This window comes from Calidris pugnax, unplaced genomic scaffold, assembly GCF_001431845.1.
Source record: "Calidris pugnax isolate Ruff unplaced genomic scaffold, ASM143184v1 scaffold38, whole genome shotgun sequence".
Lineage (NCBI taxonomy): Eukaryota > Metazoa > Chordata > Aves > Charadriiformes > Scolopacidae > Calidris > Calidris pugnax.
In genome coordinates this window covers 77,058-101,705 of record NW_015090995.1, presented here as the reverse complement: position 1 = coordinate 101,705, position 24,648 = coordinate 77,058, and the positions used below count along the sequence as shown (strand labels likewise).

The following is a 24,648-nucleotide window of genomic DNA, read 5'->3' as shown; positions in this document are numbered from 1 at the left end:
CCCCCCACGAGCACCTGCAAAATCCCTTGGCTTTCCCCCCACCACAACCCCACCAGTTCACCCTCCCGAACCCCACCTCCCCAGCCCCCGCCGAGTGCCGCTCCCCCCTCCCCACGCCCCAGCGCATGCATCCCCTCCTTCCTTTTCTTTTAATTTCTTCTTTTGCTCAGCAGTTTGGGAATGCAGAGTCCATAAAATGGCTACAGAGTGATCAATGGTTTCAAGGACAGGGAGTAAAGGAGGAGTCAGGAGATAGGACGGAGGCTTATTTCCCCGTCAAAGTACTGCAATAAAGAGGAAAAGAGAAAGATATAGCTACCTGAACTCACCATTCCTGCTCCATCCCTTAGCCACTGCATCTTGCTTCTGATGATGTCCTTATTATCAGGGAGGGGAAGGGAAAAAAAAAAAAATCCCTACTGCCTGGCAAGAGCTGGCAGGAAAAAAAACGGCATTTTGCTTTTGTTGATTTCTTATTTATCAGGGGGGGGAAGGGAAAAAAAAAAAATCCCTACTGCCTGGCAAGAGCTGGCAGGAAAAAAAAAAAGAAGCCCCCCACCCCCACCCTAGCCTGGAGCTTTCACTCAGCCATCCCTCAGCCCGGCAATCCCGTGCCTGTCAAGAGCACGTTATTAGCAGCCTCCTCACTACCTGGGATTGTAGTTATTTATTTCAGTCACAGACTGAGGGATTTGAGGGGAGGGGGATGTCTCTTTTTTTAATTTTTTTTTTCCCTTGCCGTGTTTTGAAACTCTGCAGGAGGGGAAGGGAGGGGAGGGAAGGAGGGAGGGGGCACCTATGGGAACTGGTGGAGGGTCCCCATAGGAGCTCAGCACCCCTGTCCTGCCGGTGCCCAGGCACCCTCACCCCCGCCACCCCGGGACTCCCAGCTCTGCAGAGCCAGCACGTGTCTCCACATTCAGCAAGGGGCTGGGGATTTTGCTGACGTTTGAAGGGCAGCAAGTTCTCACTCTGCTCTCCGCAGGCAGGATGAGTCCCCTTCCCAAGGAAACAAAACCTCCCAGCCCAGAAACGCGCTGCACCTGCCCCAGGTTATCCCCCCACCCCAGCACCCACACTCAGAGTCCTAACCCTCTGCCCGCTCCCCTTGATTTTCACTGATTTTCTGGTCAGAGCAAGGAAACGACAGCTCCCCACCCAGTTAGAAAAGACAAGGCACCCATTAAGCGTTCCTCATCGATACGGCCACCCACCACGCCGGGGTAGAGGAGCTGAGTCTGTCTGGCGCTGGTTAGAAGAGGCGGCGATAGCATATGGGATGTGCACAGCCAGCTGGAAACAGGGCTGAATCCTCCCGGTTCCTCCAGCTGGGACACGTATGTCGACATGGTTCTCCCCATTTTTCGGAGGAGACGTGGAGAGCAGAAAGGAGTTGGCCAAGGCCGTTCAAAGAGGCTGTGGTGCCGCCACCGCAACCCTCTGCCATCCTCCCAGAGCCCAGCGCCCGCAGGAAGGGGCAGCCCGTCGCAGGGACTGACGCACACCTCAACGCGGCCAAAATACCCCGCCGAGAGGCCTGATACCTCCTCCTTGGCAGCAGATGAAGCCTGCAAGTAGCTTCGGAGGCAGGAGAGGGCAGGTACATTGTGGAGACAATGTGGGAAACGGCTAACATCCTGCTCTGGGTACAGAAGCCCACAGCCAGGACACACATACATATTCTGGATCCATATCCAGGATATACTGCAAAACCTGTAGACCAGCTACAATCTCCTCTATTGCATTTGCAGAAGATTTAAGGTTGTGATGGAATGAGGTTTTTTTTCCATGCTCTCCTGCCTCAAGGGCAGAAGGGCATCTGAATCTCCTGCTCCCGACCTCCAGAGGAGGCAACGTTTTTACCTGCAGCTGAAGATGTGGAGTCAGGAAACAACCGGCAGCTCCTCGTGACTGCCACTTTCTGCTGGTCCTGCGCCATTCAGCAGGACGTGTGAGGCAGCAGAGCCTAGGTGTCTTCATTTATTTATTCAAACAGGACAGAACAAAAGTACAGGCAAGAACGAAGGGATGCTGCCCTGCTTTGCACTGCTTGGGCCCCACGTAGCCTGCTCTAGTTACATCAAGCTGCATCCCATCACCTTTTACACAGGCACTGACAGCCATCAGTATTCCTAGAGGTGGCTGACAAAAGAAAGAGTCAGGAGGCAAACGCTTATAGACATCCAAACTTTGGAATTCTGCCTAAGTTTCCTACGTTAAGCGACAGAAACCCCAGGTGAGTTATTTACGTCCAAAGGAGGACTCTGGTCTGAAAAGCCCATCTCTGAAAAGTGTTGTGGAACATACATGTTGTCAGTCTGGGGCTGCTCCTCACCTTCCTCCCTGGGGAGAGACCAATCTCCTACTGCATGTGATGGACAGAATCAGGTACATCATCTTTTGGGGACATCAGTCAGATCCAGTGCAACGTCCCCAACTGATTCAAAAGCTGCAAGGGGTGGGGAGAGCTGGGACAAAAGAACTGACAGACAGACAGACATCCTGGATGACTGGGCATTGTTCAGTACAGAAAATTGGATTAAAAATAAAAGCAATGATGAGGTTACTTGTAATTGAAGGGTAAATGCTTTTTCTACGAGGAAATATTAAATGAGAGATCTGCATTATTGTCAAGCGCACACACAAATAATACAAGAAAGACCCTCTAAAGCACAAGATCATCTTTAAAACAGGCACTGTATCACCCCAGTAACTCCAGTGACTTCAAAGTTACACCCATCTTAGCCTTGGCAGTGCATATGGAGGGAGAAGTTGTCTGGCACATCCCACCCTGTTGCTCTAATTGGCGAAGTGGATCTGGAGGAGGAGGACAATTTTTGTTGAGGCTTGTTACAAACAGAAATTACACCCATTTCTCTCCTCCTGCCGTCAGCTGTTGGTTAGGCCTGTCAATAAGGCTCACATTCCACTATTTCCCTTCCTATCCCTTGTTCATGCAAAGCTGATTTCAGAAGTAAACCAAAGGCTGCCAGGTTAATTCTCGCTCCCTGCGAAGGTGACAAAAGGCGACAAGGAGCAGAGATTTGCCAAATCCCCGAATGGGCATCGGTCTGCACACAAATCCAATCCTGCCCAGACCAGTGGGGCAGCGACTCTCTCTGGCACACACGAGCTCCAAAAGAACCCAGCTGTGTTTCCCCTGCCAAGAAACTGCACCTCTGGTGCCTCGCTCTCTATGCAAAGCATTTTGCAGGCAGCCAGCAGGCAGGGGACCAAACCCAGCGTCCCCTGCCAAAGCCACCCGCCAGCCTCGCCACTGGAGCAACCCCAACGTTGCCTTTCAGGAAAGGGCACCACACCTTGGCTCCTCTGTCAGGCGCTCGAAAGGGGCTGGTGCAGCCAAGCACACCCCAATGCAAGTGGGTAGAGGACGCAGGGGATTTCAAAGGACGGAGCAGAGCCATGAGTCACATGGAGCACCACGAAACAGAGCTACGGGCACCACACCAGTAGGAAAACCCACATCACCCAAGGAGAAACAGAGGCAGTGTCCAGTCTGTAGTATCTGGGCAGTGAGTTTGCACTGCAGGCTCCTGCTCTGTGACCGAGCTTACAAAAAATGTGATTTCTACTACCAATGATAGTGAATAATTCAACATTGCTTGAAATAATTTGAGGAAATCCCTCTATTTCCAGAAAGGCACTGAAGAAACAGAAGAAGGTCCTTTTAGCTCTCCCTTCCCCACCACACCATGGGCCATGGAAGGTGGGGAGGTGGCACAGCCGCACCGTCAGCATCTTTGGTTGATGCAGAGGTTCCCAAGCACTGGAGGTCTGGCAGTGCTGCCACGGGGTCCCCAGGGGTGACTCACACACCTGAGACAACACAGAGCAGGTCCTTGGCTCCAGAATTCGTCCCCTGTAAGAACTCATTATCGGTAACACCATGTCCCCTTCATTCTCAGCAGAGCTGTGGTCTGGTCACATTGTACCTGTCACACACACTAGAAGTCTATTTTCCTACAGAATAAGGACCAAAACCAGCTGGAGTGTTTCAGCCTCACAGCCACTTCTGGGTCCCTGCTGCCTGCACTAGTCCTTCTACCACACTCTTGGTCTGGATCCACCAACTTTTGGGGTAATCCAGCCACTTGGTCTAAATCTGTACAGACCAATAACCCCACAGACGAGCAGGGATGTGATGCAGGGAAGGGAGGAAGCAGGTTTACCTGGAAACCACTCTGCAGCAGCAGTTGTGGCTGATATAAGCACTATAATTATTATATTAATGCCACTTTTCTGTGTGTAACTTTTTTTCCTCCTGATTACTTGCAGCTGGAGAGCTATTCAAAAGCAAAGCAAATGGGTACGAGCAGAAGGACACTTACAATCACGTTGCACTGATGAAAAGGCAAAAAGTAATCTCCATCTTGTACCTCATCCAATGCATCTGGAGTCATGTCAGTGACACACAGGAGACTTGCTCGACATTCCCACTGTGACCTGCTGTCCGATCCAATACCTGCAGACACCCACCCCGCTGTCCCACTTCTATTTACCATCACGCTGCAACATCGCAGGGCAGCTTTTGGGTGCAGACCCCTAGTTTGAGACAGATCCAAACCACAACGCCAGGATCCCAAACTTGATGGTTAATTTTCTTCCACCCAGCGGAGAGCACTGAAGGAAGCGCAGCAGCATCACGGGATTTTACCCGCCTCTCATCTCTTTTCTTCGCTATATTACATTACCTCATCACCATCAAAATCTTTAGAATCATAGAATCATCGAGGTTGGAAAAGACCCTTGGGATCATCGAGTCCAACCATCTCCCCTACTCTACAAAGTTCTCCCCTATACCACATCCCCCAACACCACATCTCAACGACTTATAAACACACTCAGGGATGGTGACTCAACCACCTCCCTGGGCAGCCTGTTCCCGTCTCTGACCACTCTTTCTGATCTTTAGATCTTCAAGGCCTCCCTTCTTTACTCCCACCTTAAGAATACCGCTACAAACCGCTCTCTGGAGGGGGAAACTTTTTCCCAGATGCTTCTCTCCCTCCCCTGCTGCTGCTTTCATACAGGGATTTCCCTTCCTTTGCTTTTCGCCCACTCTCTCTTTCCTCCCCAGCTCCAACACTGACTGCAGGCGGTGGAGAACATCCCCCAGCGAAATTCCAGCCCTGAATTGCCTCATTCAAGCGGGAGCCCAACAATGCTCTTTGGAGAACCCAGTCACACAGCGGTTATTTCAGCTCTGCAGAAGGCAGATGTTCTCCATTGCGTCTTAGAGAGCACAAATATGTTCTTGCAGCCATTGTCTCTACTCAACTGCAAAGAAAAGGCACCAAAGCCTACAGGTTAATTAATAAGAAAGGAGGGGAATTTGTTTAACCTCTACTAGGAATTATCCAGCCTGGCTTTATAAACCAATCAGCCACGCTACACGGCTATGAAACACGTACCTTCCCTTCAGGAAAAAAACCCCAAACCCTATGGAATACTTTCATAATGGCCCAGTGCCTCTCAGATTAGCACAGCAATAACACAGTGCTTCGGGCTCTTGCAAAGTATTATGATTATTTATGGTACATTACAAGATTGTTTGTTCCTTAATAGGAGATGACATATTCAGAAGCCCCAGATACAAGCGTCCTCCTGAACTAACTCTGACACAAAGATAGTTTGAGTCATAAATTACAGGACTTGAACAAGTGCATAAAAATCATTTGCTCTGATGTAAGCGATCGGGATCTTGCTGTTTTGCACAGAAAGGTAAAAAGATGATTATCTCCCTCTTGCATCTGCACTTCAGGGGTGCAGAAGGTCTCCCCCTGACTTGCCCAAGGTTACACACCAAAACAGTGCCGAGGACAGACATGGGAGCCCAAATTTGTCTCACTCTGCTCCAAACCACTTCTCCAGCCCACATCAGCTACGTGTCTGTACACTCCACATGCTGGCACAAACTAGAGTTATTTCTAATTCAATTATGTATATTTGGCATTATTCAGTATTGGGTATATTTATATTTAGCAGTCACGGTGCAGACACACACCAGCCTGGCTCCAGGCAGAGGTGCAGGTCACACACTGCTCGCTCCTGTGGTAGAGGAGGGAAACGATGGAACAGCCACGGTGTCCTCAGACTCTCCTCAAAGCACTTCTTGTTTGATTGTACTGACAAAACTACTGAATTTTTGAGAGAACAAAAACAAACTACAACTTTTATGAAAGCCCTGGCGGAAAACCACAGTTTGAAAACCTGTTTTTAAAAAGCAATGGGTTGGTTTTTTTTTTTTCATGAAGTAAACTATTCTGTTCACAGCCCAAGACCTCCCAGTCACGCAGCCGGTTCCTCCCACCCCTCTCCACGCCATCCCTCGGGAATGGCTGGGATGAGGCCCAGCCCAGCCCCTGGGAAGGCAGCACCACATGCAAGTCCCGTACCTGCCTCCCTTCCAGAGCTGCTCCTTTGCCAAGTTGCCTCCCCGCTTTGCATCTTGTTTACTATTCCTTCTTCCTCGTCACCCCCGTCTGACTGACAAGACGACTCATGCCTCAGCCCATTTGATTTGCTAATATCTTTCAACTTTTTCCAACAGTGGCATTTTTAAACCTCCCACACCTGCTTTAATTAAAGCACGGCAGTCTGTTGCCAAGGAACGCTCTCAGTTGCTAAGACCTCTGCTTTAGAGGCGAAAATTAATAACCTGCAGTCAAATTAAACTCTTACGGTGATGAGGAAAGCACCCCAGTTCAGATCCCCAAGCCCGTAAAGTCTCTCCAGCATCCAAGTCTTCTTTATGTCCATCTGTTCCTAGCACTGCCCTAGTTCTGCTTATTCAGGGAAAAACCTATGGAGATTAAAAAAAGGAATGAAACTAAATTTGAAAAAGAAAGGGCTTTACAAGTAGCACAATGCTTGTATATAAATTCATTTTGTGTACTTACAGAAAGATCTGCAGCCAAAAAGGATTTTTTTAAAAAGAAAACTAGAGCTTAATATTACTATTCATGAGACAATCTACAGGGAAACAATAGATGCTCCCCCAGGTCATGCATTTTAAGCTCAGAAGGGACTGGCAAAGCCATAAAATCTGCAACTCTGCTCCTCCCTCTTGCCTGGAGTGATGTTCCCTTGCAGGACCTGGGGACAGAGCCTACAGGGTGCCCACCGTGCCCACGTCTCATGGCCTAGGGGCTCCTACAGCCCTCCCTGGCACCACTTCACAGCTAGATTCCCACCCCATCTCCTGTCTGTCCCCTTTCCTCCACCATCAAACCCAGTGGGGATCCCACTGAAGGTGGGTGCTTTCAGACAAGGCATCCCAGCCTTGTCCTACACCCAACAAGTATATGCAAAACCCTGGAACAGAAATGCTTTTCCTCTCCTTGAGATCTCTGCACTGGCAAAAAGCAGAGCGGGGAGATGGCACGGTGTGATCCAGCCAAGGCAGAGCTCCCTCAAAAGTCCAGGAGATTACTGCTTGAATAACAATTTTACAGCATGGCTCTCAATAAACAAACCTATTGTACAGAAGGCAAATAGATTGGTCTCCCAAGACCTTGCATCTCCAGCAGGCAAGCGAAGGCTTAACGAGCAGGTCATATTTATAAGGTTACGGCCACAGTTCATCAAAATGCACAGTGTGATGCGGAGAAGCCTTTCGTATTCACTCGTTGCTCTTCCAGCTCTATTATTTAATACAAGCAGTGACCTGTGGCCCGGGATGCTGAGCTCAAGCAACTCAGTTCACAGCCACGTTTTCGTGCCTTCAGTTTGTCTGAGTTATGAGTACGTGGTAAGAGACCCTTAGCCAAGCCAGGGGTGCAGAGAGGGGCACCCACTGGAGTAGGGAGCAGCCAAACCTCAGCCCAGTGACTAATACCCCAAAAAAACCAAGGAATATTTTTACCGTTTTCTCTAGGAAGATGTATATTTAGTCCTTATGTGCATATTTTTCTGATGTGCCTGGGTCAGGTCAATCTCAAGGTTTCCAGTGCCTCTCTGCTCCCTCATGCCTGCCATCAGCTGGGCCAGCCAGAGCGCAGCTGGGCAAGCGAAAGAGGCAGGGAAAGGAGCAGCTGGGACCAGCCCCAACCTCTCCAAGAGAGCTCCTTGTGCTGGAGCATCATCTGCAGCTTCAATCAGCATAAGGAAAGCTCTATTAGCAGGAACTATTGACTTTCAGAGTTGGGTAAACTACCCAGAGGGATGCTCTCCTTCAAGACTTCAGGCTGCTAAAGCATCATGAGGTTTCCCTTCTGAGAGAGCGCTGCCTTGAGTCACCCGTTGGAGTCAGAAGAAAGGCAGAGAGACTCTCTCTTCCCCACCCACCCTCCGCAGAGGGATGTAAATTCACCTGATAAACAGCACTGCAGACCGAAGGTTGCAGCTCTTCAAACCCACTGAGCACCCTGCTTTCATCCCAGGCTACTTCTCGAGACCCCTCCAAGCCCCACAGTCCCCTCATCAGCCTTCCATTGACACGGCCAGTCTGTGGGTCTTCCCCACTGAGCTCAATCTGCAATGGGAAGTTTCAATCTTGTTTCATTTTCAAAAGTATACAAAATTCACTTCCTTTCTGACACTGCCTTTCTTCAAACTTCCATCCCCATTCCCCTCCCTAAACCTACAACTCCTTGCTGGCGTCCTTTGAAATTGTTAAAACTCATCTGCCTACAATAATTAGTAACTCAATGGTTTAATTCCAAATGAAATGAGATCCCTCTTGGGCTTGTTTTATTATTGCAGAGGAAACAGGCCACAGGCTTCAAGAGTCTCTGGCTCGCCAGGAAGAAAGCAGAGGGAAGGGGTATTGCCCTCCCACTGTTCCCAGGTCTTTCATTTCTGCGTTGCCACTCGGGCTGCTCCGCCGTGCCGTGCCGGTGCAGCGGGGTGTGCGGTAACAGGAGGAGACAGGCACATCCAGGAGGAGCCAAAGGTTCCCCCATGGAAGCCATTTCACAGCAGGGATGCTCGGCAGCAAATACAGGGTGTAAAACATGGACAAGGATCATCCAACATCTTCCAGAGCATTTACAATTCTAGGTCATAAACCAACAGAAGACTACAGAGGTCAAATCTCAGGAGCAGTTATAAAACTGTGGTCAAATAAATAAAGGGGCTAAAACCAGCTATAGTACTGCTTGGGAAGCCCTTCTGTAGAAAAGCAATTCCTTTATTAAACACACATCCCCACACATGTATGAAAACATAAATACGTAGCATTCTCTCCCTCTAGTGGCTGGAGGCTTGGAAATTAAAAGGATGGAAAATGACCCTGCAATTCCTGGAAACAAATGGAGTTGTACCCAAGACAGCTCCTTTCCACAAACCGCAATACAACTCTACCATTTCACGTATTTCAGCTTTTAAAAAAAATTCACACTCAATAACTGGCTTCATTACATCAGCACAAAATATGTGTGTGTGGGTACGAATGCTGGATGAATACTCTCAACGACAGCAAAAATGGCCTTATAAAAGGCTAGGGAAAAAGGAAGACTGAGGTGAGGGATGCTATCCAAGTGAGTTGGTGGTTTTGATTCAAAGATAACACTTGCAAATATTCCTTGCAGTTTTTCCAAGCCCGCACACCAATCAGGAGCGTATCGGAGTCTTTTCAACTGCCTCGGGAAAAGAGGGCGAGTTTGAAGTGGGAAGATCTCAAACTCTGCACAACCAGGAAAAACATAAAATCCAGAAGGAAAACCTGTTTTGAACTCGCCTGGGAAAGGTTAAGAGAGCTCCCCACAGTCCCTCTGGCCGTTATCTCAGCCACTTCTCTCCCATCACCCCGAAGGAGATGTGCCACGACAAGCCTGGCAGGGCTTTTAGGGGATCGGTCTCATTGCATGATCTTAATCATTGCAGCGTTGATATTTGAAGAAGTGGGTGGAAGCCAGAATACATTCACCCAACAGGTGCCCTTGAGAAAGAACCAATGAGGTGGGCAGATGTTAAAAACCACTTTTATGCCAAAAACTCATTATAAACCATATTTAATCCAAATCTCATAAAACTCCCCCAGCTTTTTCCTGCATTTTCTTCCCAGCCACTCCTGACTCATGAGAGCCAGGTCCACCGTTTGCCTTCCCAAACTGTCCTTTGCCATTTGGTACTTTGACCGAAGCTCACAATTAGGTCCCAAATGTGCCACAACATCCCTGCTGAGTACAAGGGATTATACAGAGGTAAAGACTTTAAGAGCCCATGTGATGTGAAGTCAGAACACCATCTATCGCCTTCTGGAGTGCTAAATATACCCATATTTTACTATATACTTGTCTACTTAGCTATCTCAAGAGCAGTCTGCATCAGTCCCTAAAGAAGGCAGTTTGCTATTTATATATAATGTGCTTAGCAATTTTTGTCACTAAAATTACATAGATATATTCTACATGGGGCTTTTCATCCTTATAAACTTCAACACGGGAAAAATCTACGCTACAAACTAATCTTCACAGGTTCTTAGAAAGGGATGCTGTCAGGCGGGATGAGCATCCTAACACCTCCGAGAGTGTAATTCCTGTAAACTGACAATTTTAGCAGCATTTAGAATATGGCATGAGAATTAAGTCACACAGGCAGCCATTGAAAATTTTCCTGTAGATTTTTGTGTTTTATACCCTAGACTTTCACAAAATAAAGATGGATATAGAGTCCCTCGAGAAAGAAATATTCAACGTTACTTGCGTAAACCAGGTGAGACTGCAGGATCATCTTTTCTAATTTTTCCCCAAACCCAAAGCTTCTGGAAACAGAACAAGCAGACACATTGACTCACATGGCTAAAGACAATCACTGAGACTCCTTCAAACCTCAGCTGGTAAAAACCACGATAAAATCAAAGGCAAAGTGCTAAAATAAACACTGGGGGTGTGGCCTTTGCTTGCTTCAACTCTCTGCCAGCCGGTACCTATAATGGCATTTGAAATACATGAAATGCACGTGGTTCAACCAAGCTGCACCCCAGGCTATAAATGCAACCAGAAAACTCCTCTTGCATGTGCTGAACCACACAGCCTGCTCACCATTTACCACTGGGGTCTTACAGGGGTATTTTTATTATTTTTTTTTGAAGGGGGTGGGTTTGAAATGTACAGGATTGTTTAGAAAACACAACTTTTCCTTAATTAAGCCATGTTGTGAAAATATAAAAATAGCCTTTGGGGGATAGCAGACTAACTGTGGAGGCATCACAAAAATATTCCTGTGCGGAGTGAAAAGGTGTGAAATACATGTTCTTAAAAAGAAATGTGCAGCTTATGTTTTACTCTGCTTCCACTACGCAGCCATATGTTGGCTGCTGTGTTCTATTAATAAACCCGGTGCTCTGCCCTTATCCCACTTTGTGTCTGGATAAGCGCGACTGGTGCACAATTTTGGGCACATAAATACATAATGCTGATACCTTCAGCGGATGGTAATGCTCAGGTGTCAGCTCTGCCATAAAAAGAATTTGATTAAGTCTCCTGCAAAGCGTTGTATTAGGAACACGCTGATCCCACGCAATTCACAAATAGGAAGAACGGGGGGGGGGGGCTTCCTCTGTGTCTCTAAATGACTGTAATCTCTCGCTGATACACGGGCCTTTTCATTATAAAAACACATAAAAACCATACAGAATTTCCTCCAGCTCTGAATCGTTGCCACGTCTTGGGTAGAACGTCCCAGCTCCCAGTTGGCACAAAGCAACACCAACTCAGAAAGCGAGAGCGTACCGGGGAGATGCACCTCAGTGGCAAACAGCGCTAGTGACTCACCTACCAGGCACTGCAGAATTACTTCAGCCACTTCTTCTTGCAAAGTAAAACGTCCATGTTACATGGTAGCTCACTGCTAGAGTTTCTGGCACAAAGATGCTTTCAGTTACAGCTGCATAACCCCATGTGCTTTGCACAAAATGTCAGCCAGTGCATCGGTATCACACATGAACTCGGGTTTTGAGATTTCTCCTATCTTCTTTGGGACTCACTGTATTTAAAAGATGTCTTCACAGCACTCTTGACACCCCCAGGCTCATTATAAACCCGCCAAATGGGAACGGAGAGGCACCAGCCAGTTCTTCCCTGCCTGCCTGCAGACGAGAAGTGGGTTTTCATGCAGGGAGGGCTCAGAAACACCAAGCGTGGTGGTTTAAAGCCAGTTCAAGTGCACATCGTGGTCCCAGTGAATGCATTCCCCCCAAATTCCACAAAACCTTGTGTCACTGGGGGGAGTGTTATCTATTTACCTCAAGTCTGGGGCTGTGACCTAGTTTTACCTAAATACATATATATATAGTCTTTACATAGAGATAAAATGCATATTGTTTGAAATTATTACAGGATTATATAAATTGCTGCTTATTGGTTGATAATTTTTCCTTGGTGGTAAAACAATCAGCCTCTTCTTCATGTCCAATCACATCTCATGTTGGAGAGGATATTACAAAAGGTGGGGAATTTAACAAAGATGTTGATATAGAATCATAGAATGGTTAGAGTTGGAAGGGACCTTAAAGATCATTGAGTCCCAACCCCCCTGCCCTGGGCAGGGACACCTCCCACCAGACCTGCTCCAAGCCCCCTCCAACCTGGCCTTGAACCAGCCATGCTCTGATTACACCAGTATCTCTAACTGATGCTCAAGTTTATTGGGTTACATTTCCTCCAAAACATTCCCCCAGTTTTTTGAGCTTGCAAAACTTTACCGGAAACCAAAGAAAAATTGGATTTTGGCAAAGATTCCTAGAATTGCTGCTCATTAGGGAACATTTGTGTTAAATTAGTTGCTTTGATACCTACAGGGCCAGCTGGAAACCAGAAAACCATTTTGCTGAGTACTTCAGCGACAGGAAGGCCACGTTTTCAGGAGGGACCCAGCACTGAGTGATTACTCACCACGAGTCTTATCTTTTCTCTGAAATCCCCCACATTAATCTAGCCTTTGCCCTCTGAGGTTTTAGAAGAAAAACAATGGGAAACCTCTTTCAAAAATCAATTAACTCCACACGCACAAAAAAACACCCCACCAACAAAAAATGGAACTTCTTGCCCCGTATGCGTCGCATTGAGAACAGCAAGCCTGGATTTGACATATTTAGGCACCACAGTGTATCTGCTCAATCCTTCGGGTCTGTCGGTTGTTGCTCCATTCAGAGCTCACGCTCTTTCATTTCTTACATGATGCTCAGGCTCTATTTTCTGATGATACATAAACCTCCTGGTACCATTTTGGCCCTGGTGGCTATGAGAACCACATGAAGAGGGAAAATGGCTCATTATGAGCTCTCCCCCCACCTGAGTTCTTCTTTTTCTTTTCTTCCCTTCCACCCCCTGTTTTTCTTGTATTTCAATGATATTTTTAACGTTTAATAACAGCTCTGGCCCTGCAGCCCAGATGGGGCCAACTCCTGCGATACCCCAGGTGTTCTCTGCTCCTATTGACTTCAAGCCTACATAAAACAGGGCGAGCAATAGGGCTAAGCTCTAGTGCCTTTTAAGTACTCACTTTTTTTTGTAATAATCTTAATGCTGAATCTTGTAAGACCTCAAATCATTTTCCACTCATTTCCAGGAATTACATATGATATTTACTTTCCCTTTCACTGAAATGGAGCTAGTTGTTGAAGGCAGCCATTATTTGACAGCCCACAGAAATACCGTACAATAGACTAAGCCCCAAAGGAGAGAACACTCAAATGCACGTTGTACCGTAGCCATCATGGAGCTGATCAGAAAATTGTGGCTTCTGCACAAAACGCTCACAGATATTAAAACAGGCTTAGGCTTATGGAGGGCTATGGTTTGGGGTTGTTTTGTTTTTAAACAAGCTTCCTAGAGAAAACTTGCAGTTTCAGCTACAACCTAAAAGCTAAGTGTGTCAACAGAGATACTTCATTACTGTTCAGGGCCTTAAAACTTTCTGATTATTTTTTTCATTTGAGCCCTCACCCTAGAAAGAAGGGGAAAAACTTGCAGGCAGCAGAACAAACACAAAAATTGGTTGTAAATCTACTTCTCTGATCAAAACCCACAATCTCATGGGAAAATATTCAAGAATTAAAGAAACTGTTCAGGATAAGCCTGGACACACACTGGTTCATCTCTGCTGTTTTAGCTGTGACAAAAAAAACAGGAGAAAATGGGAAAACGTCTTATTGGCCATTGCAGTCCTACTGGCTCCAACAGGAATCCTACACTTGGATTTATTGCAAAACCCAAAAATGTTATATTGCCGTTGTGCTCATTCAGTGGCTCTTGGTTTAACCACACAGGATGGGCAGTGGTGCCAACGGGGATGTTCCCCAGGGGAATACACATGGCCAGGACTCAGCAATCCCTGGGAAACTCACACAGCTCTGCAGTTACCACACGGGAGCTTCATGCTGGCCCCATTTCTCTTGGAGGTCTCAAGTAACTTGACCAAGCCACCACAGGAGTGCAAGAGAAACTGGAAACTAGCCCCTTCTTGACCTTTCTGGATGGGATGAGCAATCCTGGTCTATTCCTATCTACTCCCCTGCCAGGGACAAGGCAGTGCCCTGCCGTGGTGCCACCAGGGAGCTGCTATTCCCTGCAAACAACCTTAATTTCAAACCCTTTTCCCACCATGAGGATGAGAGCACACCACGCTGAGAAACAAAGTGCAGCAAGCTTTGGCAGCCCTGCAGTTTCCTCACCAGGAAGCAGTTCCTCCTGCAAGCTTGCCCTATAAAGCACACAGGTTTTAGTAATACCTTCAAATATCTACAGAGCTCGTGACAAGACGTTATCCTTGGTGATCACAGGAGGGCTGGCAGTCTGACCTGCCTGGGGAAGTCAAGGTACACTGCAAAAGCTCCATAAGAAACAGCTAATGTCCTGTGACTGCAGCCGTTTGTGAACATGTTTGTAGGAACAACAGGGCAATTTATCCTTGATGAAATTACATTTTTTTGTCCACTTGCTTTATTTCTTCCCTTAAGGAGATTAGTGCTTTTTTTAAGTTTAGGAAGACCATTGAACCCTGAAAAATTAGTGTTATGGGAAGCTTGCTGGAAAACTACTTCTGGTATGTTCATACACTACATTGATTACGTCGCATACACGGTCTTTCAGGACGTTAAATTGCTTCTCCCTGAAAGCTCTTCTCCCACTGAGTCTGCTAATTGTTTCTGCTTTTAAAAGTTATTAGTGAATTTAGAGTTGGGTATAGATGCTGCTTTAATAACCCCCAAGACTCTAAAACACTAACAACAAAAGCCTCGCTGCACCATTCATTAACAATGACTTCGAGACCACCACCCCAAAAAGAGGAAGGCTTTGGTCCATTCCTCAGCCTCCTGTGACACAGCCATAATAAGGCCAACTTCTGCCCCCAGGTAGGGCCTTCATCCAGCTTCTTCCAAGAGCAAACCAGCTCCTCACTGACACAAGTACACCATGTACAGTGCTCCTGGACATGGAGATGGACAAGTTTGTGCCCTCAAAGCACTTTCAGTTCCCATCTCTGCACAGATATTGGTACCTGGGCAATTAGAAGCCCGTAACAGAGGAACTGACAAACAGGTACAGTTCCCTGTTGACTTTCCCTCCTCACCAGCAAGTTGGGCAGGACAGACAGTAATTTAGAATGAACCTGTTTCTCAGCACAAGCCCCCTGAGCCATCGGTCCCACCCGTGCCACCCCCACTTATCATTTCCAATAATAAATCACTATTTCTTTACCCTTTTAGAAGCACCTTTTTCTTTCACAGCGTGGTGATCAACACACCCCATTCCCCACCTGCTGCAATCCTGTGACACCAAGCTGGAAGCTGCTGCTTCCTTTTCTTTAGTCTATAGTGGGAAGACCTGACTTTGACTCCTCATCTAAAGCCCTTGCAAGGGGGTCATACTGTCCAAAGCCAATCAGCAAAAGCTGAACATTTAACATCAAGCTTCAATGTTACAGAAGTGCTTTCAGTCTGAAAATATGTCCCACAATATCACATCCAGACTCTGAGCCAAGCTTTGGGAGTCCCAAATCATCCCTGGGCTCCCTCTGCTTCTCCCACTCTTATCTGCCTTCTCAAGCTGCTCTTTCAGAGATGAGAGATGCTGTTCCCTTTAACAAGGGACAATCTAACAAATCAACAAATACTTCTCCTTCAACAAGGCTCTTGCTCTTATTCCCAGATGTTGCATTCACACATGTCTCCTGCCTGCTTTGGAAATCCCATTTGAAACTGCACGCCAGAATGTTTTTAAGACTTGTGAACTGATACGGTGGGAGGGGGATAAATAAAAAGAAAGCTGCCTGAATGCCTTTGAGATGATGAAACAGCAGGACAAATATCCCCAAATGCAAAAATTTCTCCAGTTCAAACAGTAATTGAAAAATATTTAGTAATTCCTTCATGTCTGGTCTAAAATAAGAAGCGCTCTGGGAAGGTGTGACCATGCAAAATGTTCCCTCCTGTAATTCTCTGAAGCATCCTCTCTAAAAAGGTACCACCACGCCAATCTGAAGGCAGCCTCTATGCCATGGGCGATGCCAACTGCCCCTGGGCACCAGTGTGGGCTGTCCCCACACAGCGACTCCAAGCAGTGGTTCTCCTCGGGCAGAGGAACAAAGAGGTGCTCCCACCACCCAGACCTCCAGAGAGCCAGGTCAGGAGCCAGAGAAGGGATATAACTCTCACACTTCTTTTATGCCAGCCTGCAGCTCTTGCAAAGAAAATACCTTCATTTCAAACCAGTATCTCCCAATAAATGCAGTAAGAGGTGAAGAAGGATTCTCAGATACCTCATTATTCGGGGGGAAAGAGAAAGGTTTACTGCATCAGGCCCTTGGGGGTATATTGTACTGACACATCATTTATGCATAACATTAGCAACCATCCTCCTAAAAATCAAGGCACTGATACATTCTTACACAGGAAGGAAAGCAGGTAAACAAAGAAACATGTGTGGGCATTTCCCTCTGCCAGTCGTGTCTTTCATCTGCCCACCCTGAGCTAAGTTCAATTACTTTTTTCTTTTCAATACCAAATAATTAATTCAACCGAACTGACTAGAAGTTAAAATGACACACAAAGCATGAAAGCCATAAAATGCTTTCCAAACATACTTCTGCCCTCTCGTTTCGCTTTTTATTTAGTCTCTTGTGTATTGATTAAGTCCATCTCAGCGTGTTTGCTGTTGAAATTATCCTGCCAGATCCTCAGAGCAAGAGCTGGGGCTCTTTTAAACAGGCAAAGATTTTGCGGCATTGAGCTGGATGGTTTTGGTATTCATGGCATTATGGCCAATCCAGTAAAGCAGACTTCAAAGTATTTCACTGAATTTCACTGAATTTTTAGAGTATTCAACACTTAAAATCAAATACAGGCTTTAGAACTTTTGGGATTGTGGCCTCTGTAGTAAGTTAATACTAATGCTGACAATACACTTCGGTTACTGATATGTGAAGGTATTGCTAACATCAAGAGAACTGATGCCAGCACCACCAGCGCAAGGAAATAATTAGCATTTAATATTTCATCATAATGTTTAATTTTTAAACATTGAAGTTGTCAGGATTTTTTTTCCTTATTATTAGTTTTAATTATTTAGCTGGCTTTACAGCATCTTTGAGAATTACTCTCAGTGCCTCGGATGGCTCCGATGCCAACTGCTCGCCAAGTGATGCCACACACGTTGTTTTTCAAGATGGCTGCTATCTGCAAGCTTTTTAATTAAAAACTCTCATCCTGGCTGCCACTCATCTTTTATTCACAAGGAGAAGCATCTTCCCCTGAACTTACACACCCTCCTGGAAGAGACCAAGCCCTTCTTCCAGGTGTCTCAAGGCTGTGATGAGGCAGACATGGCTCTTCATGCCTGATCTGGCCTTCACTGAGACTTTGGGGTTGGTGACTCTCCACAAACAGGCAGTGGTCACCTAAACGTTCAACCACCATCGCCAGCAAAGAAGCATCCTCATGGACTCATGGCTTCAAGCTGGAGAGGAACAGATTTAGGCTGGAGATGAGGAGAGGGTTCCTCACTGTGAGGGTGGTGGAGCACTGGAACAGGTTGCCCAGGGAGGTGGTTGAGGCCCCTTCCCTGGAGATATTCAAGGTGAGGCTCGACAAGGCCCTGGGCAACCTGGTCTAGTTGGGGGTGTCCCTGCTGACTGCGGGGAGGTCGGACTAGATGACCTTTGGAGGTCCCTTCTGGCCTGGACAATTCTATGACTCTATGACCACACAGCCCGGCCCGTCTCCCTCTCAGCCCTGGTGCCACCAGTCCCTCTGCAACCAAGGGCAGCCCCAGTCACATCCCATCAGCTCTGGGGAAATTAAGTCCGACATCACGCCTTGCTTTCCTTCTTTCCTTCCCTTTGCCCAAGGACAACCTGTCCCTCCTTCCACAGAGGGTGCCGTGTCTTTCTCCACCTCACCAACAGCCAGAAGGCAGCAGAGACAAAGCACTGCTTGCTCCTCATTCCTCAGCAACATCACACAAAGCAGAGCTGATTTTGACCCGTGTCTCTCTGACAAAATCACCAGCTAAAGGCTCTTTTTAACTGGTTTCCTTAAAATGCAGAAGGAGCACACTTGTCTGCCGGGTCCCAGGTGGAGCTGCAGAGTGGCAGCACGAAGGATCAGCCTTTCCCTGTAACGGGAGCAACACTGCCTTGGATGTCACTCAGGGAATAAACATCAACCTCTGCAATCCATTTTTACACTCGCTTCCCTGTCTCTAATCTAGCCTTAAGCATCCTGAACACAACGGGACGTGAAGCGTTAGGACAAGACACACTGTCAAATCCTGAATAAGTATCCTGCCAAAATTCTGACTTTTCGAACTGAGCCTCTACTGAAACCATTTCAGGCCTGGCTATTTTACAGCAAAACGAAGCAAACACGTTCCATGACTATATCATGCCCAGGGAAGGCACAGAAAGTAACTCCCAAACAGTCTGTCACTGGGATTAAATACACTGCTGAATATTTTTAATCCCTCTCATGCTGCCACTTCCATAACTGCTCCTCACACCAAGTGATGCAAGAGCTCATCGGGATTTTCAGCCCCCGAACTGCACAGACCAGCCATCAGTTCACCTGGAAATAAGGACATTCAATCGGATTTTTTGTTTTCCCAGCTTCTAAGAAATAGATGGAGAGAGCTAATATTAGCTCTTCCAGGAATAGTCAGGTGGCTAAAAAGAGAACAAAGGTGATAAAACAGACTGTCTGCAGCAGCTGCAGGAGAGGTTTTATTCCTCCAGTCTGTCCGTTGTTATCCCCAAAAGCCTCTGCCTTTTGTTGCCACTCGATGGAAGCCGTGGATGAAACCCTTGGGTCAGCTCTGCGACACCCACTGTCAAAGGGGGGTAGAATTAAATGCACACATCAGCTAAAACTGGTCATGCTGGAAGGTCTGGGCTTTCTGCAAATATCTGTCAGTGGATAAAGAAGGAAGAACCTACAGCCAGCTTCAAGGGGCAATTCCTTTCCATTTCAACAAAGACCATACACCACTGCACGCCCAGGTGGTGAACAACAATGTGAAACTCTTTGCATTCCCATGAAAACCCTCATTCTAAAACCAAAGGGGCTTTAGAACTGAACACATATTTTGCAGATTCCCTGCTGGGGAGATGCCACCCAAAGAGACAAGGGTGGTTTTGACCCAAATCACAGCAGCCCTCTGGAGTGGAGTCATCCCCAGCTCCAGCATGGTCTCTGTGCAACCAGTGTGTGTTTATCACACGCTCAGGCTCCTGCCACCCCATTTTCCTCATTTCTGATCCCACTACACAGTACTGATTGAGGGGTCCCTGGGATCAAATGAACGCTATCCCTCCTGTGCATCAATATTCCCAATCTCTTTCAAATAAGACTTTTAAAATGATAAATCACCTGATGGTTCAATGGTCACTCTGGCCAGGAGAGAGAAAGACCCTCATCTGCCACAAATGGAAATGAAGTGGGTTAACTCCTGCCTTGCAAAACCCCTGCTACAACTAAGTTTGAGCGTCAAAAGCCGTAGGTTGAAATTCCTCCTTAACGTTTCAGTTTCAACAAGCTGGGTAACAGTGGGGAACTGCATAATTTGTTTCCATTTTCATGACTGCATTCTGCCTTTTTGGGCCACCACCAGCCCTGGCTTTAATGGCTTGCAAATTACACACAGAAACAGTCATAAACTGTACTGAAGTATTAAAGGACTTTTTTTCCCCCCTTCTCAGAAACAAAGGCTTGACATGTTGCTGCCTTATAAAGCCTATCGTGAATGTGCCTGCTTGGATGACTATAATTACAGGAATTTAGTAGGGTCTTTTGTTTTGTTTCATAAGCTAAAAAAAATAGGGAGCTGGGGGAAATGAAAAATAAAACATCACTGGACACAAAAAAGTTTTCCAGGAACCACAAGAGAGCATGTGTGGAAACACATGTTCTGGATGGGGTTAACAGCGCTGGACAGTCATTAAGCAAAGAACATCCAACAAGCAACAGGGCTCCAAGGAAGATGCCTGGGAACCACATCACATCCTGAAGTCTCTTCAATAGTGTCATTTGCTTTGAGCTCAAGGGAAAGGTCCCAGAAACAGGCACAGACGACCCATGTCCTGGGCTCCAACACACCTGGAGCATGATCTCAGCAATGCCCTTCAGAGTCATCTCTGATTCCCATCAAGTAACACTCTCCCAGTTCACACAGGGTACCACAAGAGGAAGGTCTACAATCCTGCGAACAATGTGGACTTACTCTAGAGCAGACTGAATTTCTGAAGGTCTTCAACAGGAGACCTGTATGCTGTGTCCCTCATTGCCCCAAAAACAACCAAGGAAGGCACCATCCCAGAGCAGAACGCAGATACCAGCTTCCAGAAAACATATCAACAACCCCAGAAGCAGCTTTCTGCACTTCACCAGTACTTAATTTACTGTAAGCAGAACATCAGCTACGTGATGCAGTCACAAGAACAGCAGAGGAGCCATGGCAGACAGTCCCGACATCTGGAGAGAGGCAGATTTGTTACATGAACAGAAGCTCGGTTTCCCTCATTTCTGTATTCCCACAAACTGCACAATTGTGCAGTGGAAGGACACAGATTTTCCCAGATGAGCCCCAAAACTCAAATGCCAGCACCTGCCCCAATTCCTGCATAACCGTCATATGCAGACAAGGAATGTCTGCCTGCACAGGTAAAAAGCTAACAGCTATTACAGAATAAAACAGCCTCTTGAGTTGTATTTTTTTCCTTGCTAATTTGGACAGCTGAGAGCAAGTACGGGCTTGTCCCTGCTGTATTTTCCCTGCAAGGGGAGCGGGGCTGGGAATCCCAGAAGGAATGTGAGGATCTGATCCTGCGATGAGTGTCTGGTTTGGATCAGCAGCCAGGCAGGTACCTCGGTGCCCTGTGTGCACGCCGCTCCTCCACACAACCCTCTGCATCTATTAGCAGCATCTGCTGCTAATAATCAAGGAGAAGCCAAGCTACCAGCTTGCTGCTATTTTTGGATTAGAAGCCCGTTTTGAAAGCAAAGGAAATTTCCAGCTTTCACAAAGGCCTTTAACCTTCTTTATGCGGGAAACTACCTGCTATATATTCCCACCAGGCACATACTCACATACAGACTCTTTAAATTACCTGAGATGCTATTAGCTTAATTTCCAAATCAGAAGCTAAAGCACACTGCCAGAAGGGAGAAAAGAGGTAATAAATTAACATTAGCCACAAGTGGAACATAAAGCCAACCCTGTGCTGCTGAGCCGGTGAGAGACAGATGAGCCATGGGTTGTTCACAGAGAAGGGCACTGAGCAGTGGAGAAAGATCCCTTTTCCCACAGCACTGGAGCCTCTCGGAGCCAAGCCACACAACCTCAACACCTGGGCAAGGAGCAGTTGCACAGTCCATGCCATGACAGTCCTGTGGAACCAATAAACTCAGAAAAAAGCAGTGCTGAGGGTCAAAAAATCTGACATCTTAAATCTTTACAGACAGATTTGCAAGAAAACAATGAGCACTCCTTCCACTTCAAGATATCACATCGTGTAACACCAAAATAAGCACTTCTGTCACAATCCTCAGGGTCAAAAAAAAAAAGAAGTTATTGCAGATACTAGAAGCTGAAGGAAAGTAATGGGATTATTCCTGTGATGAATACAGCACCTTGTCTTGTATTGCAACTGGCCCTGACTAATTTGTATAACAGATATAAATGGGCCTCAAGCAAAACCACAGATCCTTAGTAACTCTCTGCTTCAAAATCCAGATCTCAGTTTGGTTACTCAAGCTTTTTACTAGCACTGGGTGCTCCCAGCAGAATTCTGCCAGCGCTCTAATCTCTGCACATAGATCTCAGGGTATGAAGGGTTTTGAAGCCTGACTCAAGTCACAGATCACCTACAAGTCAGAGATTCATCAAATCCTACTTTTTAATTCCTTTGTACGTGCCAGCAGTCTGCGTGTGCCCAATGTGAGCAAAACTGGAGGCAGAGGAGCATGGGACTGAGACACGTGAGCCAAACGCAACAAAAAAAGCCCCAGCTCAAAGGCCAGTTTAAAGAAAGAACCCAAAACTAACATGTTCCTTTTATTTCTATCCAAAACAAAGATGCAATTTTCCCCATCAGTGTTCTAATTTGAGGGTAGGTGGTGAGGACTGACTCAGGACTTGTGAACGCTTCGGGCTGGCAGCGCCACAGGGATGGGGGAAACCACCATTAAATGTCATTTCTTCTCATCTCTGGAGAAAATGATTGCGACCAGAGAATCAAAAGGCTGCAACAGCAGCAAGGGACCGACCTAGAGGGGTTCTCCAATGACATTGTGCTGCTGCCCCTCACGCACACAGAAGCCCAAATTCTCCTGCCCCCCTTGCCCTGCCTCCTCCCCGTGTCTTTGCCGCATTGTGTACAATCCAGAGCCCTGAATATTCACCTGATTCCAAAACCATCCAGGCTCTGATTAGGGAATGAAACATGCGTCACTGGATCTGCACATCAAAGACGGCGCAGCCACAGCATCTGCAGGGATGGGAAAGGGAAGGAGCAGAACAGAGGTGATGGTAGGGACTGATTTTGCGTAGGGGGAGCTCCCCATTGAGATTTTTGTCAGTGTATTTTAAAGATCCAGGAGGCTGCAGTTCCTCTGAGCTTTCATAATTCCTGCTCAGCACAAACCCAGCTCTACCAGCCCTCCTCCCTCCCCTTGAAACCCTTCTCGGTATCCAAACAAAGTGTCAGCTACAGACTGATGTCAGCCTGAAATCTGCTGGCAGAAAGTTGTTGTTTTCACATTTTTGTTTTTTCCACTTAAGTCTGCATTATCCACAGCGACGTGAATATTCAGATAGCTCAGATAACAGAAACCGATGTCTCCAGTATGTGCTAAAAGGAGACTGTCAGAAAAGAGAAGCCAGTCTCTTGCAAATGCCCTGAGATGCTCAAATTTTTTTTTTTTGCTTTTCCTGAACAGTCAAGTCCCTTTTTTTCCCCTTCTTCTTCCCTCCTCTGATATAATTACCAAAAAAAACCCAAACCAAACTGGTCTTCAACCACTAATGTCACCCCCAGACCCTCTCAGCCTGAACACATCCTTCCAGTCACCTAAGCACTTTGTGCACCACCCCCAGAAAAGATGTTGGAGTTGTCTCTTTCCTGACCCTGGTGAAAACCTCCCCAAAGTTCACCATTGCCAGGGGAGCACAACCCTTTGTTTCATTTTGTCCAGATCTTTACAGCTGACGGACTGCTCCATAATGGCCATCCCTGAGCAGTCAGCTCTATTACAGGTACCTCACCTTGTGGAATCCAGCCAAATTGGCTTGTGGAGCACTAACAAATTTCCAGGGAGAGAAGCACAGGGCAACAGATCACTCAGAGATGAATCTACAGTGTCCATTATTTAGACTCATTTCTCTGGGTTATTGTTTAGAGATCTCTTCAAAGCAGCACATGGAGCACAGCTCAGAAACCACTGCTTTAACTAATACACCCGAGACACCAGTTGTTGGGGCTCAGAAAGTTTCCACAGCTTGAGGGCTGCCCAGCAATCCCCAAATTTTATTGAGAGTGAGAATGGCTGGATGACAGAAAATGACAAAGTTTTAGGCTTGGACCTCTCTTTGAGATGATACTGCAATTCTCAAATCAGTCCTCTAGCAGTGCTCTGACCGTGTAAGGGAAGAATCCACTTACTTCAGATGTACATGAAGAAGCCCATCTTCCTTCTGTGCAAACCAGTGCAGGATGTGCCAATATTGAGATGCTGCAACTCCGTGAGGAATAACCAATCTCACCTTCTTTATACTTCTGCAGAAAACTTTCGACCCCCCCCCGTCTCAGCGGATCTGAGGGCACAGGGATCTCTGCAGAAGCAGTGCTGAAGGCAGGGTGCAGGGAGGTGACAGGACCCCCTCTGCCCTGCCCAGGCAGCCAGCAGCACAGCTCCAGCCTCCTAATTCCATGCCAAAGCCTCCAGACCATGTCACAAGCCTGCGCTCTCTAATTAGATGACTTACATGACTAACCAACACAGTGTGAGCGGTGTGTCAGCTAGTGCAGTCTAACCCATGGTTCAGATTTCCCTTTGGGAGAATCCTCCTGCTTTAGAGATTGATATTTATTTTTTGATGAACACACAACTACTGGAATTTGTGTGGATAGATGAACAGATCAGAGCAGTGTGCATGCACCTTACTCATCATTTCAATCTGGTTTCTAATGTTT

At 46.8% G+C, this 24,648-nt stretch overlaps 1 protein-coding gene across 7 annotated transcripts in view; it reads right to left on the bottom strand.

Annotated features, from left to right (window-relative positions):
• Positions 1-24,648, bottom strand: part of ARHGEF9 (Cdc42 guanine nucleotide exchange factor 9) — a 191,794-nt gene that overhangs the window by 135,927 nt on the left and 31,219 nt on the right. The window contains exon 1 of one of the 7 annotated variants that reach the window (XM_014955081.1): positions 1,215-1,378. The exons of 4 other annotated variants lie outside the window; for them this stretch is intronic. In XM_014955081.1, the coding sequence (XP_014810567.1) occupies positions 1,215-1,361 (147 nt within the window). In that variant the 5' untranslated portion in view covers positions 1,362-1,378. Of the gene's footprint in view, positions 1-319; positions 426-1,214; positions 1,379-24,648 lie in introns of those variants that run through there. 2 more of the 7 variants (XM_014955087.1, XM_014955083.1) reach the window with 2 other exon arrangements.